This window comes from Salmo salar, chromosome 09 (assembly GCF_965601325.2).
Source record: "Salmo salar chromosome 09, fSalSal1, whole genome shotgun sequence".
Taxonomy (NCBI): Eukaryota; Metazoa; Chordata; class Actinopteri; order Salmoniformes; family Salmonidae; genus Salmo; species Salmo salar.
Window position 1 is genome coordinate 123,943,224 of NC_138299.1, and position 24,958 is coordinate 123,968,181.

The 24,958-nt window shown below is 43.3% G+C and overlaps 2 protein-coding genes across 4 annotated transcripts in view; both read left to right on the plus strand.

Annotated features, from left to right (window-relative positions):
• The first annotated feature begins 1,247 nt into the window (after nt 1–1,247).
• Nucleotides 1,248–12,550, plus strand: LOC106612673 (tubulin-specific chaperone cofactor E-like protein). The gene is made up of 10 exons (XM_014214075.3): nt 1,248–1,354; nt 2,772–2,890; nt 3,351–3,415; nt 5,568–5,741; nt 5,941–6,080; nt 6,281–6,462; nt 6,738–6,994; nt 7,324–7,450; nt 8,272–8,388; nt 8,640–12,550. The coding sequence occupies exons 2-10, from the start codon at nt 2,886–2,888 to the stop codon at nt 9,022–9,024; spliced, it is 1,452 nt and encodes a 483-aa protein (XP_014069550.1). The 5' UTR covers nt 1,248–1,354; nt 2,772–2,885; the 3' UTR covers nt 9,025–12,550.
• Nucleotides 12,551–13,720: 1,170 nt separating this feature from the next.
• LOC106612671 (ubiquitin carboxyl-terminal hydrolase 2) overlaps nt 13,721–24,958 on the plus strand; it is a 37,333-nt gene continuing 26,095 nt past the window's right edge. For 2 of the 3 annotated variants that reach the window (XM_014214071.3, XM_082956188.1), the window contains exons 1-2: nt 19,689–19,775; nt 20,707–20,824. The gene's annotated coding sequence lies outside the window, so the exon portion shown is untranslated. Of the gene's footprint in view, nt 14,065–19,688; nt 19,776–20,706; nt 20,825–24,958 lie in introns of those variants that run through there. The other variant, XM_014214072.3, reaches the window with a different exon arrangement.

The window sequence follows — 24,958 nt, forward strand, 5'->3', positions numbered from 1 at the left end:
AGGCAGTGTGGTGAAGAAGGCTCAACAGCGCTTTTTCAGCTTCAGGAGGCTAAAGAAATGTGGCTTGCCACCTGAAACCCTGACAAACTTTTACAAATCACAATTGAGAGCATCCTGTCGGGCTGTATCACTGCTTGGTACGGAAACTACACCACCCGCAACCGCAGGGCTCTCCAGAGGGTAGTGAGGTCTGCCCAACGCACCGGGGGCAAACTACATGCCCTCCTTGACACCTAGAGCACCCGATGTCACAGGAAGGCCAAAAAGATTATCAAGGACAACAACCACCCGAGCCACTGCTTGTTCACCCCATTATCATCCAGAAGGCGAGGTCAGTGCAGTCGCATCAAAGCTGGGACCGAGAGACTGAAAAACAGCTTCTATCTCAAGGCCATCAGACTTAAATAGCCATCACTAGCACCTTAGAGGCTGCTGCCCTATATAAATCGGCTTGACATCACTGGCCACTTTAATAATGGATCACTAGTCACTTTAATAATGTTTACATATTTTGCATTACTCATCTCATCTCATGTCATACTGTATTCTATTCTATTCTACTGTATTTAAATCAATGCCACTCCGACATTGCTCGTCGAAATATTTATATATTCTTAATTCCATTCCTTTACTTGTGTGTATTGTTTTGAACTTGTTAGATAGTATTTGTTAGATTTGACTGCACTGTCGGAGCTAGAAACTAAATTATTTCGCTAAACCCGCAATAACATCTGCTAAACATGTGTATGTGACCAATACAATTTGATTTGATTTAGTATGAGACCAGGCTGGGATGTTCAGTAGAGAGGGCGCCAGCACAGTGACAGTAGTTTCCCAGCGGGGACAGCACCTCTTCAAATTGAACCAAAACAACAAGCTTCTCTACCAGGAGAGGACGCTGCAGGACATGGTAATAAAGTGTCGCACAGTCATGGGAATTTCAGTGACACTAGTCATGTACAAGTGGATGTACTCGGTTTTGCCCACCACTCCTTCAGTCAATGTCACTGAAACTGAATTCATAATTTGTATTTGTATGCAACAGCAAGAGGGGCAGGAAGTATATCCCTGAAAACGTTTTAGCAGAGATATCGATGTGCAACATATTTAGTCAGCAAACTGATTTTCAAACCGTTCGCATTATTACGAGTCATGTCAGCTATAGTAGCATTACATATGATTGTAAATTGGTTATTATTACAAATTATTGTATTATATACTATACAAAGCTGCGCATGCAGGATATCGGGAAAATATGCAGACGTTTCATAAATCTACGTCATTTCCGGGATGATAGAGGGGCAATGACAGCTTGATCAACAACAAGACATTTACACAGAACAGATCAATAAAGGTGAGTTTGGAAATGCGAAAATATTAATTGTATGTATATTACTTTAGATTATATCTAACTAATGCAATCGTATTATGACAATAGTAGTTGCGTCATGTTGATGCATTGTCTTTGCATGGGTCGTTCAACGATGCTGACTGTGGAGTCTGGACCAGTCTCTGACCATTCGTAGAAGCGCATATGCAATGTACAGTAACGTTTCAGATCGCAAATCTATCTAGCTAATCGTACTAGTGTAATCGTAATACATTGCAAGCTAGCAAACCACTGATCATGCAGATAACTAGCAGCTGAACGCTACAGTCAAATTGTACAGAATGTTTACGTGTAATGTTTATGAAATCACGTTGTTATCAGCCTCGACCTTTATCCTATAAAATACGTTTCATGCTTGACATATTTATTTTTCTAACCTAGTGTTGTCCGTACACTGTTTTTATTGTTTTGTGTTCTTTTTCATGCTCGATTTGATCTGCACGTAATTGTCCCTGATATGATTGCCATATTTTTAGCTAACGTTAGTTCTCTGCAGTAAAATGCTCATTATGTACATTTTCTGTACTGTAGCACAAGCTAGTATATCAAATACTTAATTTGAGCAATAACTGAGCTGTAAATTAGCTAGATAGCTGTGACAAGGATTTGGCATGGATTGCACAAACAATGTTTGGCTTGACAATGACATCAATTTAATTGGCAATAGCACAAACAGATATGAACAAGGCTAATTATTCTCACAATCTCATGAGCATATTTGAACCTCTGGGGAAAAAAACATGTAATTTGGTCCATTTATTCCTTCAATTCTGAAGTTACAGCACCATATTATGGTCAGTGTATGTGCCACTGGATGTTCATCAGAGCCAAGCTATTCACAAAACATAATACAACGTCAGGGACATAACTTAGCCAGGGTTCCCCAATTTGGGGCTGCGGGTGATTTCTGAGCACAAATGTCCAAAAATGTTTTAAATGTTGGACATAAAAGACTGAAAACACCAGATTATCAGTGCCAAGTGATTTTAATTTTGGAAATCTGTTCCAAAGTATTATCACGCATAATAGAGAGATATAGTATAAGTGATCATAAAAAAATTTAAGCAAGGTTTGAAATGATTATGTTTTAGTCAAATATTATATCTGTTTGGGTTCTTGCGGTCAATTTGCAGTCTACAAATGATTTGTAATGATGTTACGGTCCGCTGACCTTCCGCTCAAGAAGAAATCAGCCCGCGGCTGAATCTAGTTGATGATCCCTGGACTAGGCTATAGCCTAGTCAAACTAATAGGCCTAGGCCTTTTACCTGCCCCTCAAAGTTATGCTTTAACAAGTCAACAATACATGTATATGTATGTAGATTTCTTTCATGTAATTTGAATATCATGCATAACTGCGTATGGTTTGTTTTGATTCCAGTGTCTACTCACACGTGGTGTCTGCGTGTCCCTCCTGTTCACCTAGCAGCCCCTCACTGGAGAGAAGTCTGAAGGAGGAGGGCTCAGTCTCTCTGCTCCTGCTCAGCCAGCCACTATGGAGTAAGCATTGAGAATTATAGAGATATCATCTTTATAAATATCCCATTATGGCATCTGTGAGCGCACAGACAGTGCCATCACAGATAGAACAAGAAGCCAGATGTTTCATCATATGTATAAATCAAGTATGGTGAGGAGAGGAAGGCCAGTGGCCGGCAGTGGGAGAATATGGAGCGAGATGGAACTGGGCCGACATTCTGCAGATTTTTCTCATCGATGAAAAGCCCGATCTCAATACAGTTTTCTGTTCCCAAAACTACAATCTATTGCGAACAGAGTGCACTAAGTTTTGTAGATTTCAAAAAATGGCATTGTTTGCAAAGAGTGCAAGGGCAAATTGAGTTATTGCACACTGTTCAAAGAAGAGATTTGTACTTCCTTTTATACTGGTGTTACTTGCAAATCCGTCCCACCAGCACATGAATGTCCCTCAATTCCAAAAACTGTGTTCCTCTGACAGACCTTCTCTGCAGAAACCCACAATGAGCTGTGATAGTGGACTGGTGGAGAGGAACATTGCTGGAGGTAAGACACTCTTGTTACTGTAGTATCATTGTACTTTATATTACCTATTATTTTCCTCACACTCATATATGTTAATGAAATAATTTTGCTCATATTAGTCAATAACCTAATAGTAACGTGTCAGTTTTGTACAATGATAAGTATAAGGATATTATGGATACTGTAATGTATCATTTCCTTTTATTGTTGTTGTAATATAACAAATATAGGCCAATTCCCCTGTTTACTGTGACCTACACGTTCTGGTGAAGTACTTTAATATGATAGTATTACTTTCATTTCAGTAAAACCTCTACATTATTTATATAGCCAGCAGCAGATGGTGGTTTATCTAGGGCAACCTGCGAGGCGTTCAAAAATGTTTTTTTTTTTTTTCACAGTGGAATATTGAAAGAGAAATTTCACCACTTAACAACCTCATTCATCATCTCCAGCACCACCCCAATATCAACATATTTGAAAATGACGGGTTTCTATGTTTTGTTGTCAAACACTACTAACGCTTGCCTGCTCATAGTTGTTTAAAATCACATGATGCACACCAGATAATGTCATCAGTGTTTCCGGATTGTGTCAAACTTTGCCTGTTCAGTTGGTTAAACATTCAAAAGGCACTCGCTCATCTGAACTATCTTTTGTTGCAGGTGCATGGTAACAGTTGAATGAAATGAGAAAAAAGAAGAAATCCGCAAACTGCACTTGATAGTATCACTGCTCTTTAACAAGCTTTACGTATCGGCCTCACGGCCTTCGTCAGAGCTTTTGTCAGTTTAAAAAAAAAAATAGCACCCTTATGTAGACCTAGCCCCACCCACATCCGTTCCACGCATCGAATGGGGTTGAAGTCGAGGGAAAACAAATAAGTGCTACCAAATATAAGAATATGCATTTCATAAATATTAGAATAAAGTGTGTACATAAAACGTCTGTAAAACCACAATGGGGGACATCGACCTACCAAGCAAGTTTTCATAAATCATTGGGTACAGCGCAAGAAAAACGTCAGAGTAATCTGATATAGGGGCATTTACATTTACAACATAACATACATAGGCATTTCATCATTAAGTCCTTTAGGAAAAAATGTCTGGAGGGTGAAAATCCAAAATCATTCTCTTTTACTCAGAGTATTATTTATTTCACCTCCCCTGTCTGATATCTTAACTTTCTCTATGCCACAAAATGTACTGCGACTGGATAATCCCTGTCGTTTCTCCTGATTGAACTTTTATGTTCACAGATTCTCTGTTTGAGAGAATGAGAGGTTTTACCTACATAGCACAGCCCATATGGACATTTAATCTTGTAGATAACAAAGGTGGTGGAGCACGTAATAATGTCATTTATTTGAGGAAGGCCGTAAAGCTTATTAAAGATCAGTGATACTATCAAGAGCAGTGTGCGGGTTTCTTCATTTTTCCTCAGTTGGTTAAACCTGAAATATTATGTCCAAAGAGCAGAAGTCATTTGTTTTTGATGGTCCCGTGTGGCTCAGTTGGTAGAGCATGGTGTTTGCAACGCCAGGGTTGTGGGTTCGATTCCCACGGGGGACCAGTAAGGGGGGAAAAAAATGTATGAAATGTATGCTTTCTCTACTGTAAGTCGCTCTGGATAAGAGCGTCTGCTAAATGACTAAAATATAAAAATATAAATATATATTTCGACAACATAATCCAGAAAAACAGTTTTAGAATCACCAATATAGACCTGCTCTTTTCTCAGGCGTTCAGAGGGCTTTAAGGTTTCAATGGGAAAGTCTCACTGTGTTTTACTGATAAGGACTTCAGGACAGACGACTGAATCTATTATTATGCTCTGGCTGTTTTGTCTCCAAGGTATTTATATCGAGCAGCATCAACTGAATGATCATGTAAAAGAGTAACTGTTAACATTCCCGATTGAAATACTGTAGATGAAAATAGAATGTCTCGTATGTGAATAGCATACTTTTCAGTGAAGACTGGTATGTATTGTATGACCACAGCTGTATAGAAGGTGAAACAGGTTAGGCAAGTGTCCGTGATGGGCGAGCCCCTCCAAGTGATTGGACGTGAGTGTGAAGGTGAATGACTTCCACTATTGTCTCAGCCAGCTGACCCTGCCAGGCTAACCTCTATGAGTGTTTGGCTCTTTTACCACTTCGGCGGCCCAGCCGACCCAGAGGGGATGTGGGACAGTGGGGCCGTGGATCAACCCGAGGAGGAGGGCCGCACCTTCATGCAGGTTCTCAGCGAGAAGTACAGCCCGGAGAACTTTCCGTACCGCCGATGGCCCGGCATGGGCGTGGTGGTAGTGCCAACTCTCCCACAGGGCTCGCCCATGAAAGGTGAGGACTTCAATATGATCCATCCACAGTTTTACCCATTGAACTCTGTTTTAAAAACGCCATTGGCATCCCTGAGTAGGTTCCTTCCTCTTCAGCAGCTTAGTTAAGATGAAGATGAGGATGAGGATTATGATGTCTAGGCGGTGGTAGAGATAGGCCCGGGTTTACTCAAGTCATTCTGCTCTCTCTCTCACTCCAGATCGTTTGAACCTTCCCAGTGTGCTCGTCCTGGCTGGCTGTGGAATCAGCCATGCGGGAGAGCAGAGAGAGATCGCAGCCTTCTGTGCCCACGTGATGGAGCTCGACCTGTCCCACAACAAGCTCCAGGACTGGCATGAGGTGGGTGGGCTCAACTAGGGTACTCTGTCAAGATGGGAAACATTAAGTACATTAAGTATAAGAATTGGGTGCATTTTATAGTAACTTTGTACATGAATTCCTCTACCAGTATGCAATCTCACCCATATCCTTGTAGCTAGTTACATGTATGAATAATTATATTGAGGACATCACACTAAGTTTGAAGCCACTCCTTTCAGATCAGTAAGATTGTGTCAAACATCCCCAACCTGGACTTCCTCAACCTGAGCTCCAACCCGCTAAGTGAGGTTGTCTTGGAGCCTAGCGGTGCTAAGGCCTTTGCCCGAGTCCGACGCCTGGTTCTCAACAACACTCAAGTGTCCTGGAACACAGTGCTCGTACTAACACGGGAGATGCCTGAGTAAGATAAACCTTAATGCTACACTGCTTTTAAACACCTTTTTATCAAAGGCAACTCTGATTGTTCACTTCTCAAGACGGAAAATGTTGTTTTCCTAAGTCAGTGAGAGGGATTTTGTGTATTTCTCGAGTATTGTGGACTGGAGAGAGTAGTGAGTGGTTATCTGTCATGAGGTCCAGGTTGCAGGCAGCCAACAGTATCTTACAGTAGAAGCAATAAGAAAGGTTAATGGTCTATATACTGAGCCTTGTGTTGCTCCCTGCCCTGCCCGCCAGGCTGGAAGAGCTGTTCCTGTGCCTTAATGAGTACACCACTGTGTCAGCCTCTACTGTGCCCTGCCCCACACTGCGCCTACTGCACATCACCGACAACAACCTGCAGGACTGGGCCGAGGTGCGCAAGATTGGGCCCATGTTCCCCGGCCTGGAAACTCTGGTCATGGCCAACTGCAACCTGAGCTCCATTCAGGACTCAGAAGACACGCTGCGGCGCCTCTTCCCCAACCTACGCAGCATCAATCTGCACAACTCAGGTATCAACCAGAGCAGAGTCTATTGGGGTTGTGTCCTTCACTGGAAACTGTCCTTGGATATTTTAAGTGCACCCAACATCCTTATCGCTAACACTCCCCTCTACTTGATCTGTGGTTTCTCCATCTATCCATCTATCCATCCATCCATCCATCCCCCTCTTCTCCCATTCCCACCATCCTCTTTGACCATCAGTTATCTCGACCGTTTGTGTCAGAGCCAGGGCACAAATGTAAAGATCCTTCTTTTGGAAGTTACGAGTTTTAATCTCATTGACTAATAAGGTGTGCGTGTGGGTGTGCGGTCTGCTATGCGTCTCTGTGTGTGCCAGGTCTTAACCGATGGGAGGACATAGAGAAGCTGAACCAGTTTCCTAAACTGGAAGATGTGAGGCTGCAGGGGATTCCCTTACTGCAGACCTACACCAACACAGAGCGTCGTAGCCTCATGGTAGCACAGTAAGTTTCTCTGGGAGCTACTGTGTGTGTGAGGCAACCACACAGACCTCAGCACACAAATTAGTTGAAAGATCTCATTTTTCACTGAGTGCGGTTTGCATGCACACAATAATGCGATTTAATATAGTAGTTTGATTAAAACGTTTACATGCTTTGCAAGAAGAACAATTTCCCTAATAGCCCTGTTTACAAGGACACATCTGAAATCAGGTCACCTGATGGCGATTTTTTGGGTTTTGCCAATCAAAATTAACATTCTACCACAGCGACCTTGTTATTTTTGGGAAGCAGTTTTCTTTCTGAGTTCGGACATTATAACGTTTGTCCGTGAAAACGACTTCTAAGACGGATACATTCAGTTGTTCCGAACTCACTTCTTCACTCGCGCTAAAGAGGGAGACTCACTCGGCTGGTGCTGGCACATACGCAGATCAAATACACCGCTGGAACGCCGATTAAGGTGTTTACATGTCCTAATCATTTGAAAGATTATTCAGAAAGCCAGGTGTTTTAATCGGCGTATGCTTACTTCGATTTTGCCTGTACGCCGATTATGATACGCAGAGTGAGGTGTTTACACAACTATTGCATAATCTTCCTACTGCCATAATCAGTTTAATATCAAATTATTACTGTGCCTGTAAACATACTCACTGTGACATTGCATTAACACAGACACACACACACACACACACACACACACACACACACACACACACACACACACACACACACACACACACACACACACACACACACAGTATTTCAACAGTGCCATATATATCTCTAGATAGTGAAAAGCTCACCCTTCATCCTCGCAGCCTGCCCTCTGTATCATCGCTCAATGGCAGTGTGGTGACGGACGGGGAGAGAGAGGACTCGGAGAGGTTCTTCATCCGTTACCATGTCGACTACCCAGAGGAGGAGCTACCTTACAGGTATACAACACTATGCTTCTCCTTTCACTGATCCAGTGAGACTGCATATCCATTCAAAAGGATTTGGCACATACTTAATTGTAGTATCAGGTGCCTATTAAAATGTGTACATTAAAAATCGAATCTTCACATTCATTAAAATAATTACTATAACCTCACCTAACCGTAATGTAAAACAACTTAGCCTAGATGACTGTGGTCTATGTAGTGTGTTTGTGTGTTGCTAAACCCGTCTATACCTGCTGTCCTAGGTATCACTGCCTGGTGACCAAATACGGGAAGCTGGAACCCTTGGCTGAGATCGACCTTCGACCCCGCTGCCACGCCAAGGTGGAGGTGCACTGCGAGGACAAAGTGGAGGAGGTGAGTATCCGCCTGGACCAGACCGTGGCCGAGCTGAAGAAACAGCTGAGGACAGTGGTGCAGCTGTCGGCCAATCAGATGCGTCTTTACTACATCGACAAGGAGAGTGTCTTTGGGCCGGAGGAGATGAAGTACCACACCAGAGCCCTCCATTCCTACAGTATCCAGGACGGGGACGAACTCCTGGTGGTGCCTAAGGCTGGCCGAGGGACTACCACCACTGCCAAACCACTATCAAACCTTAACTCCAAAACCTTAACTCCCCCGCCATAAAAATAGAATTACTAGAACGGTCCACCTATCATGGCACATTGACTTGAATGGGGATGCAGTTCTAGTAATTATATTTCTATGCTCATACCCTTCCCCATCCTAATCTTGTCTGAAGAACTCCCTGCACCCCTCCTTACGCCCATCCTATGTTTTACATTCAGTGTGGGACACACTATCAGGAATAACAGCGACTCTGACTCTGATTCTGACTGGCTTGTGTTTCACCTCACAGCACCACACATGCACACACACCAATTAATCAGAACAAATGTGTCTCGTATGCTGCCCTCTAAAGGTGTGCATATTATGTGTGACTGAGTCCCCTCTTCGTCTTGGTGTGACGCCTCTGCCCTTGACTCCTAAAAAGCCTATCTTTCGGGGGAGGAGCACAGGAGATATTGCGGAGTACAACCACTATATCTTTTATCTTTAAGACAATCTCCCATTGCATACCCTGTGGTATGCAGAGGATGTTGATGAAAGGATATGGTATACTGCTGTGCCACAGACTATGTTTTGAGTGTACTAGGTTGATTGTACTGTAGCTAACGGAGGTCTTCATCGCGCTGTGTTATTCCACTTCCTCACAAGACGGAGCCATAGTTTTTGATGGGTTATTCTAAGTTAGGTTCAGTTCTTCTACGTTTAGTTCAGTAAGATTAGTATTTTTGGAGGATACTTGATATTCAAACTCAAATCGTGTTGAGTTTTCAAATTGTCTTTCTTTGGCCAGTTGTATCGTAGTGTTCATAGGATATTGATGCCTCTGACTGAAATCATTGATGTACCACAGAGTGCTGCATGAGACTGTTCTTTCCTAAGTGTGTTTTTATGTAGTTTGTGTGGATCCTTCCACTGTCTGGGACCGTCCGTACATGTTATGCCTAAATTACGTTTGAACACCTATTGACACGTTTGCTTCTGTGCCAGAGCCAAAGTATCTCAGGTCTATTGCAGACAGAGGCTTTGTGTGTTCACCAAAGATTTGTATGAACTCTGTGTACTGTTCATTACATTGTTGATGCATTTTCCTTGTGTGTAAAGAGGCTCATGCTTGGTGTTATTTTTGTCATTGCAAGGGCAAAGGTCACTATGTCAGGTGCGGTTGTCTGGGACAGTAGAACTAAGGCATTGCTTGGTACTTCACGCCACTTTAAATCCCAATTTACAGGCTGTTTGTTTCCCTGTTGTATCTTAATTTACATCATTTGTTGTATTATGTCATCGTCTGATTTGGAAGACAGTAAAGTATTGGAAGATGCACTTAAGCATAGCTAGATCTCTCTAAAGATTGGAAATTAGACAATAGCAACATATTTCATACCGCTTGTTGTATTTATTTAGTCATTACAACATTGTAATAAGCAGTAAGAGTCCGTTATTTTTTTCTATGTCGCTTAGATGGCTACTTGGTCTACTCTAGACAGATTCTCTTGGTTAGTGAACCCATATTTTCATGTAGTCAGTATGCACTGGCAATCAATCAATCAAATGTATTTATAAAGCCTTTTTTACATCAGCCGATGTCACAAAGTGCTATACAGAAACCCAGCCTAAAACCCCAAACAGCAAGCAATGCAGATGTAGAAGCACGGTGGCTAGGTCCCTAGAAAGGCATGGACCTAGGAAGAAACCTAGAGAGGGACCAGGTTCTGAGGGGTGGCCAGTCCTCATTCATAAATGACCAGCAGGGTCAAATAATAATAATCACAGTGGTTGTAGAGGGTGCAACAGGTCAGCACATCAGTAGTAAATGTCAGTTGGCTTTTCATAGCCGATCATTCAGAGTTAGAGACAGCAGGTGCGGTAGAGAGAGGCGGTCGAAAACAGCAGGTCCGGGACAAGGTAGCACGTCCGGTGAACAGGTCAGGGTTCTATAGCTGCAGGCAGAACAGTTGAAACTGTAGCAGCAGCACAACCAGGTGGACTGGAGGCATGGTCCTGAGGCATGGTCCTAAGGCTCAGGTCCTCCGAGAGAGAAAAAGAGAGAGAGAGAGAGAATTAGAGTGAGCATACTTAAATTCACACAGGACACCGGATAAGACAGGAGAAATACTCCAGATATAACAGACTGACCCTAGCCCCCAGACACATAAACTATTGCAGCATAATTACTGAAGGCTGAGACAGGAGGGGTCGGGAGACACTGTGGCCCTGTCCGACTATACCCCCGGACAGAGCCAACCAGGCAGGATATAACCCCACCCACTGGCAGGCACACTAATGCATTAATGTGAATATTGAGAGTGGCACTGTCTAAAGGGATAAAGATTGAATCAAATATAAAGGAATAAAACATTAATCTGATTCTGGAGCCATGGCTCCATGTACATTAAATAATGTTATAGGCCTAGATGTAATGGCTTCCCGTGATTTCTGAAATAATGTTTTATTGTAGGCAGTAGACACTACTGCTAACAATGTGTGAGAATTGAGAGTGGCACAGTACAGTAATTAAAGGAAAATTGAATCCGCTATATGCTAATGGTATGCGTCCGTCATCTGAGCCTGTAACGATTTTGGTCTTTGTACATCCAGTTCATACTGTAGTGATGCCTTTTATTTCCGTTTCATCGTCATAAACATAGCACATTTAAGGATTCTGAATCAACTTATATCTGCTAGAGTTTGACATGTTTGAAGTGCAGAAATGTGTAATTATTTTTTATTGATCATTTTAATTTATAGTATTTATTTTTGTGTGATGCTTTCCCTAGTAGTGTCAGCACACACTGAATTGATGCACTAGTTATTTTCAAGTTTAGTATGTTTTCGTGTAAAGGATCTGTTTGGCATCTATTCCAGGTCACCACCTTACTCTAGTCTGGGTTTAATAGCCAGTGCTTTATAGTTAATTAATGTGTTATTTGTTCCGGAGTAGTACAAATATTTATCGCTGTTGTGGGTTAGTGCCTATCCTGAACCACAAATTATTTATTAAGCCATTATGCAGCTCCGCAATAATCAGGTACAGTACATATATCTCCTGCTGTTCTGTTGTAGGTATGAATCCTTCTGCTTATTCAACCTAACCTTGTGTATTCTCATCATTGTGTAAAATGTGGGAAGAAGAAAGGGATACTAAAGTAATGTACCACTTACTGTTGTTTTGAAGGGAACGGTTTAAATGTGGCAAAAGAATCTGAGAATTTCAGCCATTACAGGCTAGGTAAACGGGGCAGCTAGCTACATCGAAATTAGCATGATTCTATAAACACCTGATATATGTGTGTGTTCCATGAGTTCAACCAGTATAGAGACTGTTTTCTGATTGTCTGCCTCCTGGATGTAACAATGCTGTCCAAATGTGTTTACCACAGTACATGCAAATGTTTAGGAAAGGTATATACGTGTGGCATAAATATAAGTATGGAACATGTATCATTCAATGATGGCTGTATGAGTTTGTATGATTGAATGCAATTTAAATGGCAGATGAGCAGACTGATGTAATTCCTCTGAACTCCATATTAGTCACCTGTGTAGAGAAAGATGCATACAAGAATAAATAGTAGTCTTCTTTCTACAGTGTAGCATTCAATTATTCTACTATTACTTTGACTGTGAGATGTTGAAGACCGATGCTGTCTATGCAGTCATTGCTATCAGCCTATTTTTTTTTTTGTACAGCTGGCTTATTATGAAGTTGTCTGTGGTATTGTTGCCAGTCCCAGTTGTCTTACCTTCTATTGCCTTGATGGAAGTTACAAAAAAATTACTCCATTTCAGCTCAAATACATTACAACAATGTAAATCCAAATAAATGCGGCAATTTTTTTAGGGCATAGGACTTATAGAGGTGCTGCTATGATAATGTTAAAGATTATGTTGGCTTCTAAACCTTTTTTTTTCATAAGAGGCAGGGCAGGTGATAAAACGTTCAATGACACATCATTTTATATTAATGATTTGTATTATGTCAATTATCTGTGTCCCCCTCCTTAATTCCAAAAAAAGACAATCGGTCGCTGCAGTGTGAGTAACTAGAGTGCAAATAACTACATTATTCTTATCAGCTTTGGTAGCTGTGAAACAAACTTGAGGATTTATAACCACCTTTTAATTTTAAAAAGTCTAAAAAAAAATGTTACTTTTATTTAACTAGGCAAGTCAGTTAAGAACAAATTCTTATTTGCAATGACGCCCTATGGGATTCCCAGTCACAGCCGGTTGTGATACAGCCTGGATTTGAACCAGGGTGTCTGTAGTGATGCCTCTAGCACTGAGATGCAGTGCCCAAGCCCAATTTATCTCATTGAACATTGCATTAAACATTTATTCAATATTTAATGGTGTTGTGTGTGTATATTATGTGGTATTACTGAATTCCAAACAGAACATTTTGAAATGTCATAACCACTATGCTTATCGTTAACCATGACATCTATGAACATTTCTGTGGTTATGTGACCAGAGAGACAGCAGAACGTCTTTGTTGTGACGTAACAGGCGCTCATTATGACACAACGCTGCCCTCTTCTGGATTGTCGAGTTTTATCTTGATTATTTTTCCGAGCCGTGTGTGGTCTTGGCCACAAACAGCAATCAAGGAAAGGCAAGCAAAGGGAGTCAGAGTGGGATCTACAACCCCACGGACGCAAGGGGATTTACGATAAAGAGAAAATTGTTTGCAAGCAGTTGTGTGGGCAATGTCAGATCAGATGTGAACGTGAGTGTGCGGACCTGAATCAGTGTGGGGGTCTTTTTCTCTGTGCGCTGTTTACATCCGTCGCCAAGGTGATCGTGAGGGAGGCGGTCCTCTGGTATTACCTTCGTGGACAGGACTAAACCAATCCACGACAGCTATTTGCTGAACTAACGTCACAGTTAAAGAGAAAGGTCTGTTACTTGGTCAGCTAAAAACTATTGAAATGCAAAGGCAGTGATATTTTATGTCTATCTATTTTATGTCAAATGTTATCGGTTCAGCATACCGATATTCAAAACTGCGGTCTACGACGCCGATAGGCCATCTAGAAGCCACTTTGGGGACGCTCTGCCAGTCGGACCGACAACAGACGGGATGCTCTCAGACTGGGGGTGAGTGAAGAATGCAGTGGCCAGTGGCCGCAAACCTTGGAACAGTTGATTTCTTGTCACTCTGATAGTTTATCTAAAATCTGTATGCTTCAATCTCTTAGTATGAATGCAGCTAAGCTAAAACTGGTGGTCTTGAGTCACAATCAGATGCTTAGCTAAAAAGAAACCCGTCCCTTATAAAAAAAAATAAAAAAATACACGCCCGCGCTCTGACTCGTTCGCGCGCACACTCTGCTAACAAGTTAGCTAGCCAACTTGCTTGCCCTGGGACTGGTAGTGAGTGATATGTGGTTCTAGCCAACTGCTGCCGTATAGAAACTCGGGGAGCTGCTAGCCCCTAGTGTATTGGCGGTTAGTCCATAAACTGTGCAAATTCATTACCCGTGAATCGAGATAATTTATCAATTGCGATATCAGCCTAAAAAAACTTCTGGGTGACTTTTTAGGTGGATATCATTGAATCTGGCGCTGACAGTAGCTAACGTTAGCTGTAACGTTACTGATTCCTCGCCCCCGTACAGTACACCCACGCCCTTCCTGTTTCAGTATGATATGTTGGATAAGGAATAAAGACGGACACCAATGTCAAGTTCAACAGCCTTGTTCATGCATTGTACAAATCCCTATACGCGGAGTCCGGGGAACAGTCCGGCTAGTCGATTACCTATCAACTAGACTCCGTAACATCATCCTTTTCAATAGAAAGTGCAAACATAACGGCATAACATTAAGTTCTTAACAGTCAAGTCATAACAATTGAAAAAGCATGACATTTTATTTTTACTTCAGTTGTCATCTTCCATTTTTTTCCTTTTTTTTTAATAAACAGAGGACAAGTTAACACAAACTCTTGCTTACAGAGTAAGCCTGTCCGGTGGCTTGCACAGCCGACCCACTGGTGAGTAAGTGTAACCGATGTGAAATGGCTAGTTAGTTAGCTGTGGTGCACGCTAATAGCGTTTCAATCAGTGACGTCACTCGCTCTGAGACCTGAAGTGGTTGTTCCCCTTGCGTTGCAAGGGCCGTGGCTTTTGTGGCGCGATGGGTAACGATGCTTCGTGGGTGTCAGTTGTTGATGTGTGCAAGGGTCCCTGGTTCGAGCCCAGGTTGGGGCGAAGAGAGGGACGGAACCTACACTGTTACATAAGTATTGGCTCTGACAGGGGTAGGATTAGGGCCACGAGCTGGAGAGCCTGGTGGGGTAGAAGCCTCACCTTCAGTTGGTTCATGTCTCAATCCTTATCGTTTCACCCACCTCCAGCTCTGGTAGGTCTCGAGCGGTCCGGTCGTAGAAGCACTTAGTGAGCTGCTTTCTGTGACGCAGTTGTCCGCGACGCCAACCATGATGCAGGGCTCAATGAGCTTGTTAGCTACGGGGATGGTACACTTCAGACGTCTGGACAGGAGGCGTTGTGCTGGGCTGCTGTCCATGTTTTCGGTGGGTGTGTTCCTCCACTGTATAGATCGCTTTCCATGGGTTGTTGCTGTCGCGCAAGGCCCTGCTTAACAGGTTTTTTGCAATCTTGACAGCTGACTCTGCCTTGCCATTTGCTTTTGGGTGTCTTGGAGAGGAGGTCACGTGGTCAAACTCCCATTCTGAGGCGAAACGCTTGAACTGTGCAGTGAATTGTGGGCCATTGTCCTTGATTACCTTGTGAGGCTGACCTTGCCTTGCAAACTGCGCCTTGCAGCGCTTTATGACCATCTCTGCAGACAAGTCAGGGAGCAGTTCAATTTCCCAAAAGTCAGAGTACAATGAGAATATAGTCCTTTTGTCTGTGGCTGAGTAAGTCCATGCTGACAATTTGCCAGGCCCTTGTGGGCAGTTCGTGTGACATCATGGTTTCCTTTTGCTGTTCATGAGCGTACTCGTTGCATGTGGTACAGTTGCTGACAAAGTCTTTAATTTCTGCTTGCATGTTTGGCTAGTATAATGTTTCACGAGCCTGGCGGTAGCATGCGTCACCTCCAACGTGACTGGAGTGTATGTGGGTAAGCATCTCTGGACGTAGTGATTTGGGAATAATGACCTTCTGACCTCTGAACAAGACGCCGATCTCATCTCGAAAGGTCTAGTATTCTCTCATTGTGAAAGGTGTCTCCTCTTTCAGGTATGGCCAACCTGCGAGAGCCATGGACTTCAGTGACTGTATGTGTTCGTCCTTGTCAGTGTGTTGCCTGATCTGGGCTAGGCGGTGATCTGTGATGTTTAAGTAGTCTGCCTGATTGATCTGTTGAACATCTTGTTGTTCCTGCTGTAGCGAACAGATGGCCTGCCGCTGACAGGCAATGCTTTGAAACCTCTTGGGCGCGTTGAGGAGAGGTTTACTGAATATGGCAATGAGTGGTTTGTGGTCAGTTTCAGCGGTGACCAGCTCTCGACCATATAAGTAGTGATGGAATCGCTGGCAGGAGAAGACGATGCTGAGGCACTCTTTCTCAATTTGTGCATAGTTTTGTTCGGTGGGGGTGAGTGCTCTCAAGGAAAACGCAACGGGCTGGCCTTCCTGCATAAGGCAGCATCCAAGTCCCCTTTGGCTGGAGTCGCTCTGGATTGTGACAGGCTTCGTGACGTCGTAGTAGCGCAACACTGGCATGGATGAAGCCAGAGATCTCATCTCCTGCACCGCGGCCTCGTGCTTGGGTAGCCAGTGCCATGGTGTGTCTTTGTCCAGCAACCGGTGCAGAGGCTCACAGACTGCTGATAGGTGTGGCATGAACTTTACAAGATAGTTTGCAAAACCGATGAGACGCTGTACTCCTTTTGCATCAGACGAGTTTGGCATGTCGAGGATCGCTCGGACCTTGTATGGGTCCGGATTCAGGCCTTTTGCCAAGAGAATGTGGCCATGGAAGTGGACATCTTTCACCTTGAACTGCAGCTTCTTCAGGCCAAGACGAAGCTTAACTGATCAACAGCGCTCCATCAGTGCCAGGAGCTTCACATCGTGGTTGCGTTCTGCTTCTTCGTCTGTGTCACCACAGCCTACGATCAGGACATCATCGGCGATGGGTTCAATGCCCTTGAGCCCAGCCAGTAACTCGTGCTGCTTGCATTGGTATACCTCAGGCGCCACTGAGACACCAAACGGGAGCTTGAGCCAGCGTTTCCAACCCCAGGGGGTCCAGAAGGCAGTCATGAAGCTGCTTTCTTCGTCCAGCTTGCATTGAAGAAATGCATCTCGGGCATCTACCAAGGTGAAAATTCTGGCCTTGGCAAGCTTGTAGAGGACATCCTGTAGTGTCAGCATGATGTAATGGGATCGTTTCAGTGCTTGGTTCAGATGCTTTGGGTCGATGCAGACCCTCAGCTTCTCTGGTTTTTTCACTATGACCATATTGCTGATCCAGTCAGTTGGTTCGGTCACAGATGTCATGTGGCCATCGGCCTCATACTTGTCCAGCTGGGCCTTCACAGCCACTTTCATTGCAATGGGCACATTGCGAGGAGCACACTGGACTGGAGTGATGCTCTCATCCACTTCAAAGTGTACCTCCCCAGACACTGATTCAACGGGCCTGTTGAATACATTGTCATATCTGCTGAGTAGTTGTTCTTTGGACAGGGGTCCATGCTGGACATGATCCACAATGTGCAGGTCATTTGGTACAGTGAACTGCATCAGTCCCAGGCGTTCGCATGTAGAGCCTGAGAGGAGAGGATGTTGACTGGTTTTCACAATCTCAAACTCCAGCTTGTGTTTGCATCCCCGAATAACACATTCGGTCTCAAAGGTGCCCATAGAGCTCATTAGCTCTCCTGAGTACAGCTTTAGTCTAGTGTCGCTGGGCAATAGATGCGTGTCAGGTGCCAGACTGATTTTGTCTTTGTAGCTCATTACATTGCATGTAGCACCGGAATCCAGTTGACATTGTTGTTGCTTGTTGTGTAATCGTAGTGTCACAAACCATTTCTTCCCTCTTGAGTGTACAGCCCCAATGGATTCATGCATGTAAATGTCACTTTCACTGTTCAGCTCTGAACATTGAGTGACATCATCAACACAGTGAATCTTGCCCTCACTCACCCTTCTTTTGTTTTTGAGACACACTTTTGCAAAGTGGTTATTAGTTCCACAAGCTCTGCATGGTTTTCCATAGGCAGGGCAGTGCTCTTTGCCACGTGTGTGTGTATTCCCACAGTATTTACATGCTACGGGGCTCTCTGTGTTCACCGTTCGTGGTGAATTACTCTGCCTTGATTGGGTTTGTCTGAATGTCTGCCTAGCAACAGTGTGAACAGTATCAACGTCGGAGCGTGGGGTTTCGATTTCCATTGCTCTCATTCTCATGTCAGTGACTTCAGCAGTGCGGCACATTTCGATGGCAGTTACTAATGTTAAGCCTCTCTTTCTCAGTAGACGCCGGCGCGTATCCTCATTTGCAATTCCCAGTATTATTTTGTCACGAATCAATTCATCTTTCAATCCCCCGTATTCACAAGTGGCGGATTTTTCTCCCAAACGGAAGTTTGAAGTAATTCTCCAATGCATCCAATATAGCCTTTGCATCACACTGTTGTCGTGCTGTGAGGGTGAGATTGTGCCGGTAGATATGCCTGCATTCGCTGCCCATTAAACTCCTCAGTGGTGCCGCTTGTACCTCGTTGGGTTTCTCATGTAGACCGGTCGCCAGTGCATAGTCCTCGAATTCATCCCTGAAATTGTCCCAATTAGTATTCCAGTCCCATGTGAGAACCATGGGATTTGGTGGCGGAATGTTCGCTGCCATAGCGATGAAATAGGATATATGTTTGCCTTCAGTCATCGAGGTAGGTAGTGATGCTAGCTAGCCAGCTAACAACGAGTTGATCAGTGTTGTGACTAGCAGTAGGAAACGGCGAGTGTTCGCATATGGAACGTAACTGTGCCTATACTGTACTTAGCTACAAAAATAACAAACGTGTGGTTTTCGAGCCACTTCTGATACCATGTTTCAGTATGATATGTTGGATAAAGTAATAAAGACAGACACCAATGTCAAGTTCAACAGCCTTGTTCATGCATTGTACAAATCCCTACACGAGGAGTCCGGGGAACAGTCCGGCTAGTCGATTACCTATCAACTAGACTCCGTAACACTTCCCTGCACTCAAAGTAGCTATCAGCCCAGGGTTTCAGTTTTCATCACTCAACTATCCATTATGTGATATGCATTTCAAACCAGACAGTGTAATATTGCGGAAGAACTACCCCCATTCTTTAAACAGTCCTAACACAAGTTATGACAATAGCTGCCTGTTTGTATCCAAATGGTGTCATACACCCGTTATAATATAAATATAATTTATATTTTTAATATAAACTAGCCATGGTTAGTTGTTGATAATCAATATGTAAATGAGTATTTTTCCATTTTTGGATGAAACTGGACATTTCACTGACTTCCATTCCTTGTAGGTTTACAATGAAAACACCTTTAGATAACAGATCGAGCACATCCCAGTGGTTGCTGCTGGCCTACGCAGCGTGGCCTATTCATGGCCTATAAAAAAACCTTAATGCTAATCCTTTAAGAGCAAATTGGAATGCCAATGAGTGTTGAGTGACCTGTGGAGGTCATAGGCAACTGCTATATTTACCGTCTCTGTAACTTGATCTCTGGCATTCTGGATCGCTGTGCTCATACAATCCCTCCCTGGCTCCTCTCACTCTGGGGCCACAGCCTCCTATGCAGCACCCTACCCTGCCTGTCGGCTTGATACGCCACCGGTGAGCCCCTTCACCAATTTACACTTTGTTTCCCTTTTACAAGGGTACCTTTCTGTTATTTTCCCTGACAATCATTCTGTGTGGTATTGGCTGTTGGTAGCCTAGGCCTACTGTTTGTTCATTTTGCTTATCCATCTTTTGTTTTGTTGAAGAGACAAGGGATATTGTTTTTCCGAAAATCTTCTTGAGACCTATTTATTCATTGGCAATTTTCTGTTGGCTGTGCTAGACCTATTCATTGAACTCTGGCTGTGCCAGTGTTGTGGGGACACAGGTCTCTTGGTATGGTGTGTTTGGACCATATTGGGATGCAAGTGCTGGATTATTAAACTACTCAACAAGTACAGAATTTCTGAAACAGGACTTTAAATAGGAAGGCAAAATCTTTTTTCCTGAAACCATATTTTCAAGGAAGATCATTTTTGTGGATTTGACAACAAGCACTGAAGAATAGTCTGCAGTCATTATGCATTTTTTTGTATTATAGCTGAACCTAAAATACTGAGAACTTGTTGACTGGAGACCTGTGGTGAATGATCACTTGGACCTATTTCTATGCTTGTCAAGTGATGCAGTTGATGAGGAGGCATGAGGTGTAGCCTAGGCTACTTTAGCCTACCAGTAGATTGTTTTGTTATGGGATGTTTTTCTCCTCCCATAAAGCAGTCATAGAGCAGTGTTGTTTTAATGCAATTCATTGAATTCTGTGTAAATTGAAGAGGATAATTGGACATGATCAAATCAGTAATGTTGTCAAATTCATGTTCTAATGGCTCAATATCGACCTGCTAGCCTCATTGCAGTGGTATCCAACAAAGTCCACATTAGCTAGACTGCAAATCCATTACCTTAGTCATTTTCGCCCATGGTAATGTCCGCATGGCTATGTGATGTGTGTCTCTCATTGGATTGTGTCTCTGTCTCCCCACAGGTCTGATCAGTGAGAAGTCCCTGTGACTGTGAATGTGTCTGTGAGGTACATTAGGATGAGCGGGCCCCACTCTATCGCTGCCTGCGGGGACTGAGAGACACCGCTCTATACACAGCAGGTAATCATAAATGAACAAATACACGCGCTGTCAGCAATCAGCATCCATCTCACAAATGCGATGAAAGGCAATACTTTCTCAAGGACTAGATGGTACATTGGTACTGAAAACATGTTCAAAGGATGCAGTGGCTCCGACACTCACACAGACACAAGGCTTAAAGGGGCAATCAGCAGTTGCTACATCCATTTTTGGACTTATAAATGAATGATATGTACCCAATGATTGTTATTATATTGTCCCATCGCGGCAACTCCCTTACGGACTCAGGAGAGGCGAAGGACGCATGGCTCTCGACCTCCGAAACACGAGCCTGCCAAGCCACACTGCTTCTTGACACACTGCTCGCTTAACCCGGAAGCCAAACACACCAAGTTGTCTGAGGAAACACCTCTAGCTGCCGATCGAAGTCAGCTTGCAGCTGCCCGGCCCGCAACAAGGAGTCACTAGAGCGCGATGGGACAAGGAAATCTCAGCCAGCCAAACTCTCCCATAACCCGGAAAACGCAGGCCAATTGTGTGCCGGCTCATGGGTCTCCCGGTCACAGCTGGCTGTGACACAGCCTGGGATCGAACCTGGGTCTGTAGTGACGCCTCAAGCACTTCGAGGCAGTGCTTTAGACCGCTGCGCCACTCGGGAGGCTGAAGAATCTAATTTAAATGCCTCATGAGCTTAGTTCAACTGTCGTACCTCATCAGGACCCCAAATATAAGCTTGTTTATAAACAAATTAAATGTAAACAAACAGTATATAGCCTCAAAACATGGTTAAAACTATAATTTTGATATTATCGGTGGTCGCACCTTGCATCCATAGCTCTGTCTATAAACCAACCCCACTTCTCAGCTTTTTGTCCAAACGGGTGGGGAAGACACTTTGTTATTGTTTCTACTGCTGATTGCCGCTTTAAAGGAGACACAACGTTTGAGTTGACTCTTTTCCTACAAGTATTCAGTACAGAACAACATTTTACACAGTGGCACTGAGCACAGATTGATGGTGTTTAAAATAGTAATGATGTCTAATTGAGCTAATCTTTAGGCCAATGAATAAATGAATAAGGAATGAAATCACTTACAGCAGAGATTGGAGCATCAATCACGCACACACACTGCCCTTTTGGTGGGTCACTTTTAGCTAATGCTCTCATCTGAGTTACAAACAGAAGAAAAGGGTTGTTGTTAATTGTGATATAACTAAGTAATCTTTACAAGCGTATGGTACACTGTAAAAAAGCCAACTTAACCAATTTGCTCAATCAGCATGATTCTGTGAGTTGGGTAGACTTCTGAAGGACAGGAAATTGAGCTAATGTGTGAAAGTTTGCTCACAGTGAGCTCAATGTATAAAAACTTGTTGAGTCAAATTACAAATTCATCTTTGGAATGTATGTTGGTTCAGCTATATGCCCAAATGTTGAGCAAACTCACAATGCTATTGCAACTGGTTGCCTTGCAATTGTACTTCGAATCAACAAACTCAGCTTGAAGTGAGCTGAATTTGAACAAGCTTGTTGAGTAAATGACAAATGTATGTTTTCTCAAAATCACTCAAAGCCATGCCCATTATTATCATATTTCCCATCATGCTCTATTGCAGGTTGCTTTTCAGAATTGTTTATTTCAATACCTGTATTTTTGCATGTACATTGATTGGTTGAATAATCTTATGCAACACAAACATAAATAACATACATTTTTATAAACTTATCGAATCTGTCAGTAATTTGACTTAGGTAGTCTCAATAATCAGTCTTCCCTACCCTGGCAGTCATTCTAAATGCAGGTGATTAAAAGCTCCAATTGTTGGATATTATGTTGAATTGTATGTTTGCTCAAGCTAAAATGTACATACAATTCAAATTCAGAATGTATGTTGGTTCAGCTGTATGCCCAAATGTTGAGCAAACTCACAATCCTATTGCAGCTGGTTGCTTTTTTTTGTGCGTTGCGTTCTGATGTAGACTAGGCTGGCATGGACAGTTTGGTGCGATTGCCGTTGGGCCGAGTTAGGGCTTTGGCGTCAGTGCAGCCCTCACAGACACGAGTCTCTTTATCTGCTCACATTTCAGGGTAAATATAGCTCCCCCTAAGATCCAACCAACAAGGTACATTACGTGCTCTGATTTCTAACAGTATTCCTATGAGAATTTGGTTCTGTAAGGAGATGACCTTATATGAACTCAGCAAAAAAAGAAACGTCTTCTCACTGTCAACTGCGTTTATTTTCAGCAAATTTAACATGTGTAAATATTTGTATTAAGCATACAAGATTCAACAACTGAGACATAAACTGAACAAGTTCCACAGACATCTGACTAACAGAAATAAAATAATGTGTCCCTGAAGAAATGGGGCCATACTGCTCGTTCTGTGCGTGATTTCCTGCAAGACAGGAATGTCAGTGTTCTTCCATGGACAACGAAGAGCCCGGATCTCAATCCCATTGAGCAATTATTGGACCTGTTGGATCGGAGTGTGAGGGCTAGGGCCATTCCCCCCAGAAATGTCCGGGAACTTGCAGGTGCCTTGGTGGAAGAGTGGGGTAACATCTCACAGCAAGAATTGGCAAATCTGGTGCAGTCCATGAGGAGGAGATGCACTGCAGTACTTAATGCAGCTGGTGGCCACACCAGATACTGACTGTTACTTTTGATTTTGACCCCCCCCCTTTTGTTCAGGGACACATTATTCCATTTCTGTTAGTCACATGTCTGTGGAACTTGTTCAGTTTATGTCTCAGTTGTGGAATCGTGTTATGTTCATACAAATATTTACACATGTTAAGTTTGCTGAAAACAAACACAGTTGACAGTGGGAGGACGTTCTTTTTTTGCTGAGTTTATATATGATTATATGTTGTTATGGCACAGATACACAGGGATTGTGCATTTTGGGAGGTAAAAAAAACACACTGTAGACTTTCAGTATCTAAATCGGTGACGTGCCATAGCTAAGGTAGATAATAATATAGGCTAGTAGGTGAGGAGCATTATATTGCTAGCTAGCTAGCTTGTTTGAGTTACTGTGCCACACTGTCCTGTTATGGTGGCCTGTCTTGATCCCTCTCTGTCAGACTCAGCTACTGGACTTTTTCACTTGTTTCAGTTGAGGCGCAGGCCTTGTGACTGTTTTGAAAGTGTCAGGCGATCTACTTCGCTATGAGAGCATGAGCATTTTGAAACCCTCTGCAGACCTGCGGTAGGCAGTGCTAGGTACCGCCCTGTCCACAGAACCCACAATTTGTTAGCACAACACTTGTCACCTGCCTCCCCTCCCAGCACTCCACAGAGAGTCCATGCTGATCCGACATTCTAACATGCAATGTCACGCTGGGTGTAACAGAGCGTTCCTGCGTCATCACACATTCAATAACCCCCGTTAGGGTGAGAGATCAGAATAACACAGTTACACTGTCATAAGTGGGAGAAGTGGGGATGGACAGAATGTGGGAAAGAGTGGCTCAGTGTGAGGTTTCAGAGTTTAGGCCCTATTCAATTATATAGCCTACACCTGCTTGGGAATCACTGGATTTTCCAGGTAAAGATGGTAACAGGAATATATTGTCTTTGGGCAATAAACTTGGATTAGGCCTATAGATTAAAAAGACTATCTGCCCTTTCTGTATGCTCAAGTAGAGTCCCATCTACTGGGCCCTAGGCTATAGCTAGATGGACCTTATATTTCTGCAGGGCAAGGGAATCAGGAAGTCAATGGGATCAGTGCAACACCTGCTTTGACACAGATTGTGTGGCGGTCAAATTATGCTTGTTGCCATGTAGTCATGGAAACCACTGTTTAGTAGAGCCTTTGGGGAGGCTGAGATGCAGAGCAACCAGCAGATTTGTGTGTTTTTTTGGTTTCAGAAGTGAATAACGTAATAGTGCTGTGCTGCCGTCATCTTACAAATCCCATGTCCATTTAGGCTGTACTCCCCATGGATTGATGTTGTTTGCTTTTCTTTTTTTAAGTGGCCGCCAGGCTCGCCTGAACTTGTCTCAGTCGGGGCCCTCATTTATTGGACAAGACACCTGCAGTAGCCTAAATGATGTTGTGTGTGTTTATAGGGAGGGCAATTAGGAATGTGTGGAAGTAGCTGTCAGGGGATTCAAGTACAATCACTCTCTCTGGTTA

What these genes read in the sequence shown, in the direction of transcription:
- LOC106612673 (XM_014214075.3), top strand. An exon ending in GGAGAGGAACATTGCTGGAG is followed by an intron (nt 3,416 to 5,567) that starts GTAAGACACTCT and finishes TCGGCGGCCCAG; the next exon opens with CCGACCCAGAGGGGATGTGG. An exon ending in ACAGGGCTCGCCCATGAAAG is followed by an intron (nt 5,742 to 5,940) that starts GTGAGGACTTCA and finishes CTCTCACTCCAG; the next exon opens with ATCGTTTGAACCTTCCCAGT.